Raw genomic sequence first — 17,716 nt, 5'->3', positions numbered from 1 at the left:
GGTGCACAGCAACGAATTGCGTCCTCATGAAAGCAAAACCCTCCTCTAACATGCGGTTCTGCTGACTAAGCAAAGCAACAACGCGCTCTTCGTGCGACATGGGGTCGTGCTCCCTCTTGGTGCGAGCTTCCCTTCTTCATCGGTTCTCTTCACTATCCGAATCACTCTCTTCGGCTTCTTCGTCACCTCCCAAGCTCTGAACAGCGAGGCTCAACTTTCCAGCATGGATTCCAAGCTCAGCTGCTAACTCCGCCCGTTCATCAGGTGCTTTCCTTGCCACTTCTTCAAGCGTGATATACTCACCGTCATCCAGCTGAAATAGGTTACAACTCCGAAGGTTGGTGGCATCCAACACCAGCTTCCCCACAGCTTTAGGAAGACAACCATCCACATGGACGCCCTTCCTAACCAAGATCCAGCTCAACACCATTCCATAAGGCAAACTCTTCCGATTGTGATCGCGACAAAACACCATGTGTTGCAACATCAAAGCAGGCAAGTTGAACTTAACCATATTCTTCAGACAGAAAGCAAAAGTGCACTCCAGCTTACCCATCAACTTGCTCTTGTTATTGTTTGGCAACAGACAGTCTGATACCAACATCACCAAGATCCTTTGCTCCGCAGACAACCACTTCTTCTCCGGCCTAGAGGCTTGAGTGAAATCACTCGTCCAACCTAACAAGTAGCTCAAGTAGTCACGGTACCCCATGGTATCCGTACTAATCCAAGAATGACCACTGTACTGAGCCACTTCGGTAGCAGACAAACTCAACAACTGAGCCAACCTCTTCTCAGAAAGCACAACCTTTACACCTCTCAACTTAGAGGTGATTTCAAGCCTTTCACCCTCCTTCGTCACAACCATGTGACCGTAAAACACTTTCACCAAACTCGGGTATGTCTCGGCCCTTATGGCGAGAAACCCATCCAACAAACCTTGATACCTAATCATATCCAACAAGGAACTAGAAAAAGATTCCGGATCAAAGGCTTTACCTTCAAGAACAAGGTAGTGGCCATCCACCCGTTCCGCTTTTCTAGCCAAGCTTGACCTTCTAGGCATGGCGAGAGATGACCCAAAGCTCAACAAACAAAGCCCACAACTTCTACCTCTCACTCACGCTGCCTCTCTCTCTCTCTCTCTCTCTCTCTTTCTCTCTCTCGCGGCTGCTCGGCGACGCGGTGGACAGCAGATCAGCGATGGCGGCGGCAGCTCCGGCTGTAGCGACGGCTGTGTGGCGGTGGTCCGGTGGTGGTGGGGCGACGGGTTGATGGTGGTGGAGCTACGGGTTGGGGATGAGGCTTAGGGTGTTCACGGGTAGAGAGGAAGGAAAAGGAGAAGGAGAGAAAATTTTGGGGATTTAGGGATTTGGGAGAAATTGGGAAAAAGATGATTAAATTTGGGGATTTTGGGTAAAGTGGGAATTTATGGTTTAGAAGGAATTAAAATTGGATAGGTTCTAAGAAAGAAATTTAGCTCAAGTGGATTAGAAGTTGGGTTGAAAAGGAATAGGTTTGGGTTGAACACTTAAAGGTCACAATTAAATTTTAGGCTTGATTTTGAGAATGCACAAGAAAGAATTTTGGCAAGAATTTTGCTATTTCCAAATTTAAAGAATACTTGGAAAATTTAGGACGTTCACAAGGAATTGTTGTAAGGACACCCAAGTGTAGGGATTGTAGAATTGGTCTAAGCACAAGATATTCCAAGGATAGATGGCTACTTCACAACAAGACTTAGATGCCAACTAAAGAAGTCACTTAGCAAGAAAAGAGTTTACACTAAGCTCCAAGGAATTACTAGCAAGAAAAGCATGCCAAGGATTACCAAGCAAAAGACAACTACGAAACACAAGATAACACCCAAGGCAACAAAGAACACAACACTCTCGGGAAAACAAGGATAGACTCGAAGACAAGGGTTACCTGTCAACTCTTCTTCCACCAAGCCCACCGACTCCGCCTGCGAACGCGCCATCACGAAGACTCTTCCCGGTGGCCTTGCTCCAACAGCTCCACGGCCCGAACCAGCTCCCGATGCCCCTCCGGCTCCCGGGGGTGGCGGTAACGCTCTCTGGCCGGCTAACTGGGGACACTCCGCGATCTTGTGGCCACGATCTCCGCAACGAAAACACCTGAACGCAAAGCCATTGCAACCTTGACCCACATGCATCTTCCCACAACGCTGACAAAGGGATTCCTTAGCTTGGTTCCCGTGCTCCATCCTGATAGGTCCTTGAGAAGAAGATGACACGATCCTGGCCGGGAAACTCGGTTTTGACTTCTTGAAGGTAGAAGAACTTCCGCCCTCAGATCTCTTCCTAGCTTGCTCAAACGAACCCCTCTGAAGCTGCTGCACGCGATACAGATCAGCGGCGCACACGTAAGTGTCCTTAAGAGAACTCGGCCTACTCACAGTCAAAGCTTTTCGCGCCTTATAGTTCAGACCGGCCACGAATTTCTCGACTTTGGTGAGTTCCGTAGGCACAAGCATCCTCGCAAAACGTGCCAGCCCCAAGAACCTCTTGTGGTACTCAACCACAGACATGGACCCTTGCTGCAGGTGGAGGAACTCTTCGTACATGGCAGCGCGCACATGTGCCGGGTAGAACCTTTCACGCATCCGGTCCTTGAGCGCTGTCCAGCCGAACTCTGGTTCTTCAAGAAGAGCCGGGCCTTCGTGGACCCACCACAAGTCCGCTTCTTGACAAAAGTAGAACGTTGCTAGTTCTACTCTCCTTTCTTCGGGGCAGCCCACCACGGTGAAGATCTTATCAAACACCCGTAGCCACTCTTCTAAGACGTCTTCCTCGGCAGCGAAGGTTGGGCGGCAGATGACCTGACACTAAACGTCCTACGTCACGGTGCTCAGTAGGGGGAGGAGGCAGCGCAGCGTGATTGTTGTTCAACAGAGCTTCACTGAGCGTTTGCATGGTCTGAGTCAGCTGCTGAAGGTTATGAGCGAGATGCTCGTTGGTCGGGGTCTCCGGGGTGCGCGCGCGAGGACTAGGAGGCATCGCAACTTCTACAACAACAACACGATAAAAGAAGCAACAAACAAAGGACAGAAAACAACACAGCTCACCGCGCAACCTAGAGTCCTAAGCCTAACACTTAGCTTCTTAAGGTCGCTTAGAGGTCTCAAAACACACTTAACCACTTAGAAAGTCTAGACTTAACCCTTCCTAGGCTCAAAACCTAGGCTCTGATACCAACTGTAACACCCCCTCAAACATGCTATATAAAAAGCCTTAACACATGCAGATCATACAACAAAACTAGCACAACGGAAGATAAAAATGAGGACTGGATAAAAGAAATCCAAACGAGGTGTTATGCCACGTCTACCAAACATGGTAAACGCTACGACGATCAATCTGCGAGTGTATACATCTATCCCAAAAGGTAACAGTCTAACGCTACAACGGCACACGGGCCACAAAACAAAGGTAAAGATACTAGACTACCGGCCACTAACATCGTTCTCGTCTAGACATCACCTGAAAGATACAAAGATAAACATTGGGACGACGCCCGGTCAGCGATAATGCTGGTAACCCACCAATACCTGTTAAGTATCATACATAGGTAGTGTATATACCAAAATCATTTCGAAACGGAATACATATATATAAGTGTATAACCAAGAGTAAACACCAACTCAAGACTCAACACTCGTCAACAAAGATACGGGAACTCATCCCAAAACTACAAAGGATAACCACAACGCAAAGGATAAAGACAAGACCGATGGCAACACATGCCCTTGTGACTACACACGTCACAAGAAAGAGAATACACAAGCAAGGCTACATAAGCGCTCGTGACATCACCCGCCACGAGTTGATATGCCTTCCTTATGCCCTGTTCCAACCTTATGGCTACCCCCAGCCTTGTATCTTCTTTCCAACCATTACCTCCAGGACCCCCTGTACTTCTTAGTCCAACCTTATCCCTCCTGGGACAGTCGTCCCCCACCAACAAACCACCAATAAAACCACCAATTCATAGTACACGAGGTACCGCACACGCACATAGCACACATTCCCGTATAACACCTGTTATCCCCCAAAAACGTGAACCTTACACAAAGGCCACAGCTCCATAATCACGCCACGACCACCACGAGGACCGTTGCAATACCTTGGTGACTAGTGTCTCATACCACTAATTGTGCAATCCAGTTAAAGCCACACACACACCACAACTCAACAAGAGTCAAACAACGGATCACAACGAAGGTATGAAACATACTCAATCAAGGAACGGGTCACAGCCCAACAACATCAACGATGAATAACACAAGTTATCATCAACCAAACGGAAGGTAGAAACCACACACACGCTAGCATTAAGACAATAAAATAGCATGCTTAACAACGGAGAAACTCAAGATAGTTCCGAGGAACACACAAGACACCTCTCGGTCCAACGAAACACAATGTTGAACACTTAGCACGATTCAGGACACCAAAGTCCTACATGGATACCTACCATATAGTTCTAGACATACGAAACATCAAGAAGACGCTCAAATAGTTCCAAAAAAGAACATCAGGAAGTCAAAAGACCAAAAACCGAGTCAAAAGAATCGCGGGGAACAAATCCCATCACAACACCAACCATGTACCCGCGGGTGGACCCACGGGTAGTGCCCCACCCGTGGTTCCGCGCGCGGGACCATCATCCCACAAGGCCATGTACCCGCGGTAGGCCGGCGGGTGGTGCCCCGCCCGCCGTTCCGCCCGCTGGTACACACTTGTACCACAACAAATCCCTTCGGGGATTTTCTTCTCCAAACACAAATTCAAGTCCAAAACGTGCCAAATCTCACCCAACACAACAAAATGACTTGAATCATGGAAAATGCCAAGCAATGGCACAAAGGAACCCTAAACACAAGCTCTAGATATGCAATATCACAAGACGAATGCATAAACCCTCACATTTCATAGCAAAGCACAAGTAGAATCCAAGAAATCACATATAGGTAAGCAAAATAGGTTTAAGTAGAGCATGGGTTACCTCTTGTAGACCAAAAGACTTCACTTTACACCTCAACAAGCTCCTTACAAGGCTTACTATCCAAACCCACTTCAAGATCAAACCAAAAGATCATAAAGATCCTACTTTTTAGAAAAAGACAACTAAGATGAAACCAAAAACACAAGATGGACTTCGATGTTACCCTCCTAGATGCCCAAATAGGTGAACGGTTGAATCTTGGAAGCAAATCTTGGGATCTTGACAAGGGTCTCAACTTGGCTTGGGGAATAAGCTACACTTCTTTTCTAGAGAGAAGGTAGAGCTAATTTCTAGGAATTGTAAGGAATGAAATGAAGAAGTCTTCTAGGTTAGGTTACAATACTAACTCTTGGTGAAAAGTCAATAATACCCTTACTAACCTTTAGAAAGTGTAAGGAACAAGGGAACTCCCCTCAAAGCTCAAGGTACAACACAACTTTAAGGTTGACTAGTCAAATACTAGTCCTTGAGTATTAAAAATCAGGATTTTAGGAATTAATTTCTCAAATAAAATAGGATTAATTACTCAATTAATCCATGGGTTGAATGTGGATTTTTGGGGTGTCACAGTTATTGTTTTTTGGGTTACTTTTGGGAGGATTTTTTTTTTTAATTATTGTCGTCACTTTAGTGGGGTGCTTTTTAGTCTTTGTATTTTTTTGTCCTTTAGTGGTTTATTTTATTTTGGGTGATCTGCATGTTTGTAGTTGGCTTAAATATGGTAATTAAGGTTTCTTTTGTATTCGTGTATTAGATATTCTGTTGTGTTTTGGTTGGGTTGCTTTGGGTTTACTGCCTCTTCATTTTTCTTTGCTTTTATTCATCGTGTGGGTGTTATTGATCATCCAGGTGTTTATGTTAGTTGGTTCCAATATATATTTTTTGTGCGTCGTTGTTTTCTGGTTTTGTGCGTAGTTATGTATTTGTTTGTTAAGATTTTCGTTGTGGTTGTTGTGGGGTGCTTTGGGTTTGGGGGTTGTCATGCCTGCACTCTTTCAAGTTCATTGTGTTGTAACCTACTGGTGATGTCGATTATTTTTTTTATGTATTTATTATTATGGCTCCTTTTTGCTCTGAAAATTGTTTTTAATATACATATACTGTGTGTGTTTATTTTTTCAGGATAAAAATATTTTTGGTGTGTGGCGTGTGTGTTGGTTTTTTTTTTTTTTTTTTTTTTTTTTCTTTTGATATTGTCATTTTAATCTTTTGCATTTTTTTTATTACTGGGTTGTTGCTTTGAACAATTTCGTTGGTTATTAGTATTCATTTGCGTTTTGTTGTTCTTTTTTTAATACGTATACTGTTTGGCATTGGTTTTTATTTTTAAACACTAGTTTTTTTACACGCGTTGCGCGAAAGGGATAATGCCTAATAATTATTTTTAAATAAGTATTTCAAAGTATATCAATGCAATATTATATAGGAAATGTTTATGCATAGGAAAATAAATGTTGAATTTGTTTATTTAAATCGGTAATTTAAAGTATATAAATTCAAGATAATATATGAGTGATTGATTATAATTGTCAATAAAATAAATGTTTGCAACTTTGTAATAACGCTAGTCTAAATACTTCTGGTTTAAATTTTGGTGCAAATAAATACTACTTTTGTTTTAAATTTCTCTAATTCTTCTTAATTCTCTTTTGGGTAGCATTGTCATTGTCAGTATATGTCATCTTTTTTTTTTTTATTGGTAGTGTGTCATATGCAATTAGGTTACTGGTGGCAGCATAGAGGACTTTATCATGCAATGAGATTATGGTGTAGGAAGCTCTAGATTTGCGTTGATGTGTATATGACTAAAATTTTAGTTGTAATATGAACTCTTTTTCTTACAAACACCTATTGATATTTAGTAGTGGTAGTTTTTCCCGTACATGTTTCATGTGTTGTGAGATGCGTGTCGTAGGTTATCATGTGAAAGTATTAAACAAAATATTAATATTTATTATATTTGTATAAAATACTTGGTAAATAAATATATATAACATATTTTGTATTGTAACTTTGATATTAATTACAAGATAATGTAAAAAGAAGACAATGGACAATGTAGTGAATATAATAAATTAATAAATTTGAAGGTAAGGAATCTTTGAATTGTAGAAAATAAAGATATTATAACTAATGAATTTATATTTCTTTTAAACTTTTTTATAATGAATAACTTTTTTTAAATAAAGCAATATAGATATCTAATTCTAAATTAATTAAATGCATATGTATTATTTTTTTTTTGTTGTAGCTACTAATTAATTTAATTTAATAAGAGTAATAAAGTGTCGTACATACTTTTCATCAACAATAATGAAATTAATGAATTTTTTTTTTTAATTTCCATTCTTTGCTGAGACAAATTGTTTTGAGAGTTTGTCAATGACAATTGCTACAATTGCGGTCAATAGAGGATAATAATAAATAATTCAAAATATATGGTTACAATAGATATTGTTATAATGATATAGTAAAAATTAACTTATAATTTTTTTTAGAAGTTTTCATGCATTGATAAAATTCTGATGTGTAAATTTGTTCAATTGGAGTTAGTAGGATGTTAACATTGTCAATTATTTAGAAAATGGTCCTATCGTTTTAGAGTCCATGTGTAATTGTATTTATGGTCAACAACTTTGTAGTTAGGTCGCGCATGTCTGACAATGATGTAAGAACAATTTTGTCTGATAAAAAAATAATAGTCTGACAATGATGTAAGAATAATTTTGTCCGAAAAAAAAATAATAGTATAATATTTGTAAAGTAATATGCAATTGTACCATTTTAAAAAAATACAAAAAATATTAATACCATAATGACCTAAATCATTCTAATAATGCAAAAGCATAATTGAAATATTAAGTTTAATTTTGTTCTAAATAATCAAAAGAAGATTAATTAACCTAATTTTTTTTTTTTTGAAAAAAAGGTCAAGAAAATCAAATGATTTTTAAAGTTCCTGATTTATAATATTTGATGCTCAACTTTGAATGCTATGTATTTAGTCGGGCTAATTATTTGACCAAAGTTTGTGTTAAATTTTATATTATATATATTTTTAATACATTTTAACATATTCACTGATGGGGGTATACCCCGGCTTCAGGCTCCCGTACGCTCCGTGCTCCTATTTGGTTCGGGTCAAACGGTACGGGTCAATGTCCATGGTTCAAGGTCAAACCCGACTTAGTTGCACCTATATAAGGGAACTTGACCCTTCATTTTAGGGGCTTTTCCCCCGCTTTTCATATCCTCTCTCTCTCTAAGGAGTCTTCTCCTCTCTACTCTCCCTTTAACAATTAATAAAATAGGCTCACATGCCAATTTTCAGGATTTGTTCATACATTTCTACTTGGTTCATCATACATTACTACGCATACCTCAATACATGGACTAATTATCCACATCAAATGACGCCGTCTGTGGGGACCTGACAAAAAGTCGTGTTCTCCTAATCTCCAATCCTTTTAGCTTAACCGGGGTGATGGATATATTAGGAGAAGAGACTCGGGGTAAACCGACCCGAGAGTTGCGTCGACATGTGAAGGGCCTGGGGGACCCCCAACGGGGTCCCCGGCGAAGACCTCGGCTGAGGTCTACTACGAGGACCCTATTGGGGGGACGACCACAGCGCCGGCGAAGGTCAGGGTCAACCTGGGCGTCGGCCTCGTCCCCGCGTGACTCAGTCAATCTCCGCGTGGACCTCGGGTGAGGACTACCATGGGAGACCCCAGGGCAAGGACTACCACGGGGGTCTCCCCGCGTGACTCGCTCAACCAAGATCCAACCGCCCGCCCTATTCTCTTGGGGTCGGTTGGGAGGATTGCTTAGTATAAAAAGACATCTCCTTGTCCTTGTTAGGACATCTACATTTTATATCACTACTACACTCTTTGTAATTTCCCTACAAAAGATCATTAATACAACGGTTGTCCCCGTGACACACACATTCATTGTGTTTTCCTATTTATCATTTATTAGATTTAGTGATTCGGGTCTACCCCGGGTAATTAAATCCATCATTGGTGCTCTTGTTGAGAGTTGACGTACAAACTCGGGTGTGCTCCATGTTCCACTAGTTATGGCAAGGTCGAGGTCCAACTCTCGCGGCTCCCGTAACACTCGTGCCTCCCCTACCGGGGGTAGCCTCAACGGGACCACCAGTCAGCAACGAACCCCTTCTTTGAGGTCGGCGGGTGACCTCAAAGATCACCTCACCAACCACCGCAATGGTGTGTTGGCCCCCCTCCTCCTCCAAATCTTGCTCTTTTCCGGGAAGGGGCGGCTGCCCTTCAGTAGGCCTCAGTGAGACCGACCCGCCTCGCGGAGGGGCTCCAAGGAGGTACGCAGGTGGGCCCGGAGGCCACCCGAAGGGTGCCGTGTAACACCCCGTGTTACGGCCTTCAATCCCGGATTAATTATTTAATTAATCCCGTTAATAATAATTAAATATGATTTAATTCGGTTAGGTTTCCCTTTAATTAATTAATAAAGGCCCACCATGAACCGTGGACCCTTGCCTAAATTAGAGTCTTAAGCCTACTAGGAATAAAGAAAGTAAACCATTTACTATTCAGATTATGATTAGGATTCTCTTTAATTAATTAATATGGTCCACTATGGACCATGGACCCTTATCCCTAAAACAAGCCCTTAGTCCTATAAGGAATAGAATTAGTAAACCCATACCATTCAGACCCTAATTAGGAGTCTTAAATATATAAATAGGGATATAGGAGGCACCTAGATCTTTCACCACAATAATCTCTCACCACACAAGAAGTTCCAAGAATCCCCTTAGGAGAAATCAAGAAAGAAGAAAGCTTAAAGAAAGACCCTTCATAGCCAAGGAATTAATTAAGGCTAAGAGGTAACCCATGTCTCAACAAAACCTATTTTCATAGCTATGATTCCCCTCTTAGGATTTCCCCCCATATTCTTGTGTGCTTCATTATGTTGATCTTGGTAATTGGTGTTATGATTCCATGGGTGATCTTGATGATCTTGATGGTATTAAGAGGCTCTTGATGATTATAGGGTGTTTTTGGTGTTCTTGATGATTATATGATGTTCTTGATGTTTATGTGATATTCTTACCGAATCTTGATATTAGAAGATGAATTGTGTTCTTGTTGATTTAAAAGTGATTAGAACCCTAGGTTGTATCGTGAAACACGTATGGTATTATTCTTGGTGTATTGGGTGGGAATTCGCATGTTTGGGTGTTGATTGTGTTTAGAAAAGCATGATAGGTTATGTGCCGTATGTTTCTTACATTTGGATCCGTTAATTGTCCACGTGTTATTGTCAATTGCGTTTAAAAGTGTCTGAGCATGGTTTCGGGTTCCACAAAGGTTCCCGGGACGTTTTTGTGATAAAAGAGTCAGTGGGGGGTAGGTGGGGGTAGGGGACCCGCCACCTACCCGCGGCCATTGTTGGCGTCGCCGGCAGCGGGCAGCCGGCAGGCGGGCAGCTGCCCGCCGGGCACCCGCTGCCCGGAATCATCGTCGCTGGCGGGCAGCCGGCGGGTGACCCCTCACCCACCGGCTACCCGCTGGAAAATACCCCACTTGGGATTTTGGCTTCCCCGTTTGATGTTCTCCCGATCCCCGTGGCGTCCCAACGGACTCCGTCTATTGTGCCTATGTCTAGTTCGATATTTCGGGCACCATTCGTAGGTTGTATGAGTCTTATATATTGCATGCTAGTTGAATTGGCATCCCGTTGACCTAGGTGAAAGAAGTATGAACCCCTTAGGATTATTCTTAGTATGTGAAGGATCACGCATAGGTTTTGTTATACGCTTTCTCCCCCTTCCCAATGTGTTAATGTGGGTTGCATGTGCTTGCTATGTGTTATGTGTGCATGATACCCCAATTTGGTTGCAATCAAATTGGCTATACGGGCAGTTAGATGGGTTGAGAACCATCCCAACTGTTAACCAGGCCGGTTGCGATCGGTCAGGTATATAAATATTATATAGGGCTGCTGTCCACTGTTGATTACTTATGAGCTGCGGTTCATTCTCCTGGCTGCGGTCAGTGATTCACTTCTTGGGCTGCGGTCCACATGGGCCTCGGTGATATGACCCACCGACCGGGATGCGCCAGGCGGTATGGGGCCAATAAGCCGAGGAAGGTTGTAGTCCACCGACCTGAGTAATCAGGCGGTGTGTAGGGCTACGACTGGCTGCGACCCACCGAGTGGTGGGACATCGGTATGTAGGACCGTAGTCTCCGAGGATCTTTGCCCACCGACTGAGTTTAGCTCAGCGGTGTGTCGGGCTTGATCCGCTACGGGCTGCCAATTGTGCGCACCAATTGAATGGGCAGCACCCATATATATATATATGTATTGTATTTCAACGTGTTGGAGTGGGTTACCAGCATCTCTCGCTGAACACATATATATGGCTTTCAGGCACAGAAGAATAAGTCACTGGAGCGCGCTAGAATTTGGAGCGTAGAAGTAGATAGTTTCCCTTTCGGCCCGCGTGCCATGTGTATGCATTTACATTATTGAGGATATTAGTTAGTTAGCCTGTGCACCCGAGTTCTCTAGCTCAGGTGTGGCATAGCACCCCGTACTCTTGTATTATGTTTGGGATTTAATGAGATTTCACCTTTATTTTATAAGTTTTAAATGTCTTGAAAATCTGGGGTGTTACATAAATATATAAATAGGGGACTTAAGAGGCCCTAGAACCCCCACCACAATAATCTCTCACCACCCAAAAAGCTTCAAGAATCCCCTTAGAAGAAATCAAGAAAGCAAGAAAGCTTAAAGAAAGACCCTTCATAGCCAAGGAATTAATTAAGGCTAAGAGGTAACCCATGTCTCAACAAAACCTATTTTCATAGCTACATTCCCCTCTTAGGATTTCCCCATATTATTGCGTATTGATTATTTGTGATATTATTATTGATGATTGGTGGGATGATTCCATGGGTGATCTTGAAGAGGAGAGGTTCTTGATAATTACGGTGTTCTTGATAATCATATGACGTTCTTGATAATTATGGTGTTCTTGATGATTATATGACGTTCTTGATAATTATATGGTGTTCTTGATGTTCTTAATGATTATATGAGGTTCTTGATAGTTATATGATATTCCTACCGAATCTTGATTTTGGAAGATGAATTGTGTTCTTGTTGATTTAAAAATAGAACCCTAGGTTATATCGTGGAATTCGCATGATTAGGTGTTGATTATGTTTTTTTTTTTTAAAAAGAAGTTTATTAATAAAAAGGAAGGCCAAGGCCAGTACAAGGTCCGGATGGACTTAGGCCCCACATGGCCTAAATCCTACTAATAAGCTAAGTAAGGAAAAGTAAGATAAGACAAGATAACATAAAGTGGCCCCCGGGGCTCTAACATGCATGCCCCAAGCCCTATGCTAGCTATCACTAACTAATCGTAGGCAGAAGTATGTCAAAAGCAGTAAGTAGACTGAGATGCTGCACCAAACTGCATCTCCGCCCACCATGTAATCTGAAGCACAAGTAGCGAGGATAGATGCCTCGCTTGTCACAAACGTGGCCCCCCAGCCAGTTGCACTACAGCGACTACACACCATAATGCTGCCTAGCCGGGATGCACCACAACTGCAACACCTCCCGGAACGCTATCGACTGCCCTGTAGAACCAATCACGCACGACAAAGAAGAGATGTACAGCTAACAATGGCACGCAGGCTTAAGTCAAGTAATGGCACGCAGCCATGAGACAGAAATACAGGTAGATCCCGAGCCAATAAATCATCAACACGGCACAAGGCAGCCAATAGCAGAACTCCCGATCAGCACCAGCACGAACCAGAACCAACCCTAACGGGATTAGCTACTATGGGCCAGCAGCAAGCCTGGACTACCGCCAACGGATTTGAAAAACACCTACCCGGCCACCGTTCAGCCCGGGCTACGATGCAATTTTTACCGCTTGCATCGGCGTTGAGACCTGGTCTTTTCCAAAGATGCCTGCAAAGGCAAAACCAAAAAGAGCCCAAGACCAGTTCATGCCTCCGAGGTCAAAGAAGCAGCACCTGCAAAAATAGAAACAAGATAGAACAAGCTAGCATCGTGTTCCCATGACCCAACTATCACATCTATCTCGGGTGAGTGTTTAAGTTTATACCAGGCTGACGCGAACAAAAGCAACCCCCCAAATAATAGCCCGTCCCCCCGGAGTCCAGAAGGAACTCAGCTACTATTGGCCAGCAGCAAGCCTGACCAGGTCAACGGATTTGATAATCCTGCCCGGCACACCGTTCAGCCCGGACTAGGGTGCCCTGTTGTACCGCCAGCACCTTACGTTGAGACTCAGCACTGCGAAGCAGGGCTTCCCAGTCCCAGAGAACCTCACACACTCACTGTTTTTTAACTCCCATCCACTCTTTCTTTTCCTCCCAACTCTCCTTTTTCTCACTCCAATTCTTTTCACTCTATTCTTTTCTCTTTTCTATCCCTCAGCCTTTTCTTTTCTTTTTTCCATCTCTTTTCCTTTTCTTTTTTCCTTTTTTATTTTCTTTTTTCTTTTTTCTGTTTTTTCTTATTTCCAAATTTCCAACTAATCAAACAAAGTACAAGTACAATCACGGGGGATCATCAATATCAAAAAACACATAGGGCACATCATCATGTATCAGTAAAGCACGGACCCTACGTGGCAGATCATTGAGGCTCCGAAAGATGGCCTCCCCCGGCTTATCCACCGCCCAGTTAGCTAGCGCCTGTGCAGGCATATTGGCCCTGGACGGGCACACAGAAGCAGTAACCACCCCACAGGAACACAGAAACCGGAGTCTGGTCACAACATCATCTAGAATCCACGGCGGACGAACAGAGATATCAACATAGCTAGCCAACTCCGCCCAAGTGGACTCTATATCAATCAAAGTAGTTCCCCCGGCCAGGCACCATTCCAGGCAAGAGAAAAGGACCCGGAACATTCCCCGGGCGTGCTCCCCGTGGCCAGACCACGCAACCCCGTAGCAGAAGCCACCCTCCTGGTTGCGCACCACGGCCGCAGCCCCCCCAGCCGCCGAAGACCGAGAAAGATTGATCTTTAACGCCCCGGCAACCGGGGGAGACCACCTGACCGTCCTAATAACACGCCTCGGCACATGTGCTTCCAAGTATGCCACAATAGTCCTCCAGTTAGAGGGCAGGATATGCTGCATGGGCCAACGCCTAAACAGGCATTCCGCCACCCCCTTTGCCACCCCATGCATCACCCGTGCAACGCTGGGTGTGTCTCGGCCGTACATGCACCCATTACGGTGCTTCCACAGCTCCCACAACACCAGATACGGCAACCTGCAAACAACAAAAGACAAAAGAGGGTTACGCGCCCCCGCCCGACCCCATCCTGCAATCAAAGTCCTAAGACTCCGGTGTCGCAAGTAGAGGCCGAGGGGCGCAAAAACATATCTCCAAGCAGCTCTTGCTGTTTCCCCAGAATAAAAGATGTGATCAATAGACTCGGGGACCGGGGCTGGACAACACCGACACCTCGAGACGATCGCATGACCGAAACGGGCCAAGATGTCATCCGTGGGAAGCCGCCCTCGGAACACCCTCCAAGCCAGGAAGGACACCTTAAAAGGAAGGTGCTTGCGCCAACACTTAGGTAAGAGCGGGTCCGGTCCAGTGGGCAAAGCAGGCCTAAGAAAGGCCTTAGCAGAGGAATAAGAAAACATACCGTCGGACGCCACGGTCCAGAGTGGGATATCACGCGGGCCCTGCCCCAAGCGGGACAGGTCCGCCCCAATCCCAGCAAATGCCAAGTCATCGTGGTCTGTCAAATCAAGCTGGCCATCCCGCACATAGTCTAGAAGTAACTCCCGGGAGTAGGAAACCCCCCGGTGTGGATAAAGCCTGCCAAGTGGGCCCAGACCCGACCAGTTGTCCCACCAGAAACTAACCCGGCCTTGGAACAACCGCCAAGTGAGAACCCCCTCGACCTCATCACGTACCGCCAGCATCCTCTTCCAGGTGTGCGAATCACTATTCTGAACCAACTTAGCAACCGACCATAAAGTATGATCTGTCCGGAAATTCCACCACAATTTAGCACTGTGTTGATTATGTTTAGAAAATCATGATAGGTTATGTGCCGTATGTTTCTTGATTTTGATCCGTTAATTGTCTACGTGTGTTATGAATTGCGTTTGAAAGTGTCTAAGCATGGTTTCGGGTTCCACAAAGGTTCCCGGGGCATTTTGGGTGAAAAAGAGTCAGTGGGGGGTAGGTGGGGGTTGGGGCCCGCCACCTACCCGCGGCCTAGTCGGGCAACGCCGGCGGGCGGGCAGCTGCCCGCCGGGCACCCGCTGCCCGGAATAGTAGAACGCCGGCGGGTGACCCCTCACCCACCGGCTACCAGCTGGTTTGTACCCCACTTCGGGACCCCGGCTTCCCCGTTTGATGTTCCCCCGACCCCCGTGGTGTCCCAACGGACTCCGTCTATCGTGCCTATGTCTAGTTTGATTTGCGTGTACCGTTCGTAGGTCTTATGAGTCTTATATATTGCATGCTAGTTGAATTGGTATCCCGTTGACCTAGGTGAAAGAAGTATGAACCCCTTAGGAATAATCTTAGTATGTGAAGGATCACGCATAGGTTTTGTTATATGTTTTCTCACCCTTCCCAATGTGTCAATGTGGGTTGCATGTGCTTGCTATATGTTATGTGTGCACGTTACCCCGATTTGGTTGAGATCAATCGGGCTATATGGGCAGTCGGGTGGGCTGAGAACCATATCGGCTGTTAACCAGGCTGGTAGAGACAGGTCAGGTATATAAATATTATATAGGACTGAGGTCCACTATACAGGCAGTTGAATGGGTTGAGAACCATCCCAACTGTTAACCAGGCTGGTAGAGACCGGTCAGGTATATAAATATTATATAGGACAAAGGTCCACTATACGGGCAGTTGAATGGGTTGAGAACCATCCCAACTATTAACCAGGCTGGTAAAGACCGGTCAGGTATATAAATATCATATAGAGCTGCGGCTCATCGGTCGGTTGCGATCGACCCCTCGTATTGTGAGATTGGGTAGGGTGTTGCGGGGCCGTGTCAGAGCTATATGCGCTGACCCTCATGTATGGGCATGCAATTGGTCCTGTGGCTCCAACAAAGTGTGCTATATGATGAGATAAGAAGGATTGATGATGTGACTGATATGGAAACGTGACCGTAGGATTCTTGCTAGTAAAATATACATGTTTAATTGTGATTATTGGTTGTGTTTATCTATAACTGTTCCCTATTTCGAGAATCGTATATACTTGGTTATGACTGTAGATTGTGTGTACCCTATTTGTTGAGTCGGTTCCCTGATTTGAAAGCTAGAGTCTCTTAGGATATATCCTCATGCTTTGAAATGACTTTTCGTATATCTATATATATATATATATATATATATATATATATATATATATATATATATATATATATATATATATATATATATATATATATATATATATATGTATATATGTATATATGTATATATGTATATATATATATATGTGTATATATATATATATATATATATATATATATATATATATATATATATATATATATATATATATATATATATATATAATGTATTTTAACGCGTTGGAGTGGGTTACCAGCATCTCTCGCTGAACAGATATATTTGGCTTTCAGGCACAGAAGAATAAGTCACTGGAGCGTGCTAGAACTTGGAGCGTAGAAGTAGATAGTTTCCCTTTCGGCCTGTGTTCCATGTTTATGTATTTACATTATTGAGGATATTAGTTAGTTAGCCTGTGCACCTGAGTTCTCTAGCTCAGGTGTGGCATAGCACCCCGTACTCTTGTATTATGTTTTGGGAATTTGATGAGATTTCACCTTTATTTTATAAGTTTTAAATGTCTTGAAAATCTGGGGTGTTACACTATGACCGTAAAGGGTGGATTGGTACCCAAAATACGGGGTACAAGGATTACCTCTGGTACCTACTCGGAAAGGAGGAAGGTTTCACCTCGGCCACACGGCCAAATAGGAAGTGGCTAACCGCGGAGCAAAAGATATTGGTTATGATTGTAACGGATAGCCTCTTGCCCACAAATAATAAGAGCAAAGACGTGGGGAGCTTAGAGTGCACTTTTGCTTACCTCTTGAAACACAAAATCAAGTTCAACCTACCGGCCCTCATGCTAAAACACATGGAATTTTGCAAGACAAGCAACCGACTTAGCCTGCCCTACGGGATGATCCTAAGTTGGATCATGGAGAAAAAGGGGGTGGATCTAAGCCACATTGAGGTCAAGACTGTAAATGGCATGATTTTTATTGCCCAGAACCTCCGACGCAATGATATCTACTACACCGAGGGAGGACAGTATGTCACCCTCGAGGAAATTTGTCTCAAACCCGAGGAGGAGCGTAGAGAGTTGGTTGACCGATTGGACATCTCCAACAAAAAGCTTAAACGGGTAATGCAAGATTGTGGGGGACTAGAGGGAAGTGAGGATCAGGAAGAGGATAGCGAGCCTCGCCCACCGACACACACACGACCGGGAAGAAACCCAAGGGGACAAAACGAAGACTCGGTCAATGAGCATATCCTAGCACAACTCACCCGGCAAAGCCAAATCATGGAAGAAGGGTTCTCGTCCTTAATCCACACGACACGCGCATTAGATCAGAGG

The 17,716-nt window shown here is 43.9% G+C and overlaps 2 protein-coding genes across 2 annotated transcripts; both read right to left on the bottom strand.

The window, feature by feature from the left end:
- Positions 1-1,929: 1,929 nt before the first annotated feature.
- On the bottom strand, positions 1,930-2,497 carry LOC109163920 (the record flags this gene model as incomplete). Its single annotated transcript, XM_019312644.1, has 1 exon — positions 1,930-2,497. A coding segment is annotated over exon 1 (568 nt), but the record flags the coding sequence as incomplete, so codon positions are not given.
- Positions 2,498-13,622: 11,125 nt separating this feature from the next.
- LOC109163919 lies at positions 13,623-15,014 on the bottom strand. The gene has a single exon (XM_019312643.1). The coding sequence runs from the start codon at positions 15,012-15,014 to the stop codon at positions 13,623-13,625; it is 1,392 nt and encodes a 463-aa protein (XP_019168188.1).
- Positions 15,015-17,716: the final 2,702 nt, after the last annotated feature.

Source organism: Ipomoea nil, unplaced genomic scaffold (assembly GCF_001879475.1).
Source record: "Ipomoea nil cultivar Tokyo-kokei standard unplaced genomic scaffold, Asagao_1.1 scaffold3050, whole genome shotgun sequence".
NCBI lineage: Eukaryota > Viridiplantae > Streptophyta > Magnoliopsida > Solanales > Convolvulaceae > Ipomoea > Ipomoea nil.
The sequence above is the reverse complement of the archived record's forward strand: the minus strand, read 5'-3'. Positions and strand labels throughout refer to the sequence as shown.

What these genes read in the sequence shown, in the direction of transcription:
- LOC109163919 (XM_019312643.1), bottom strand. Translation starts at nt 15,014, where the DNA reads ATGCTGGCGGTACGTGATGAGGTCGAGGGGGTTCTCACTTGGCGGTTG.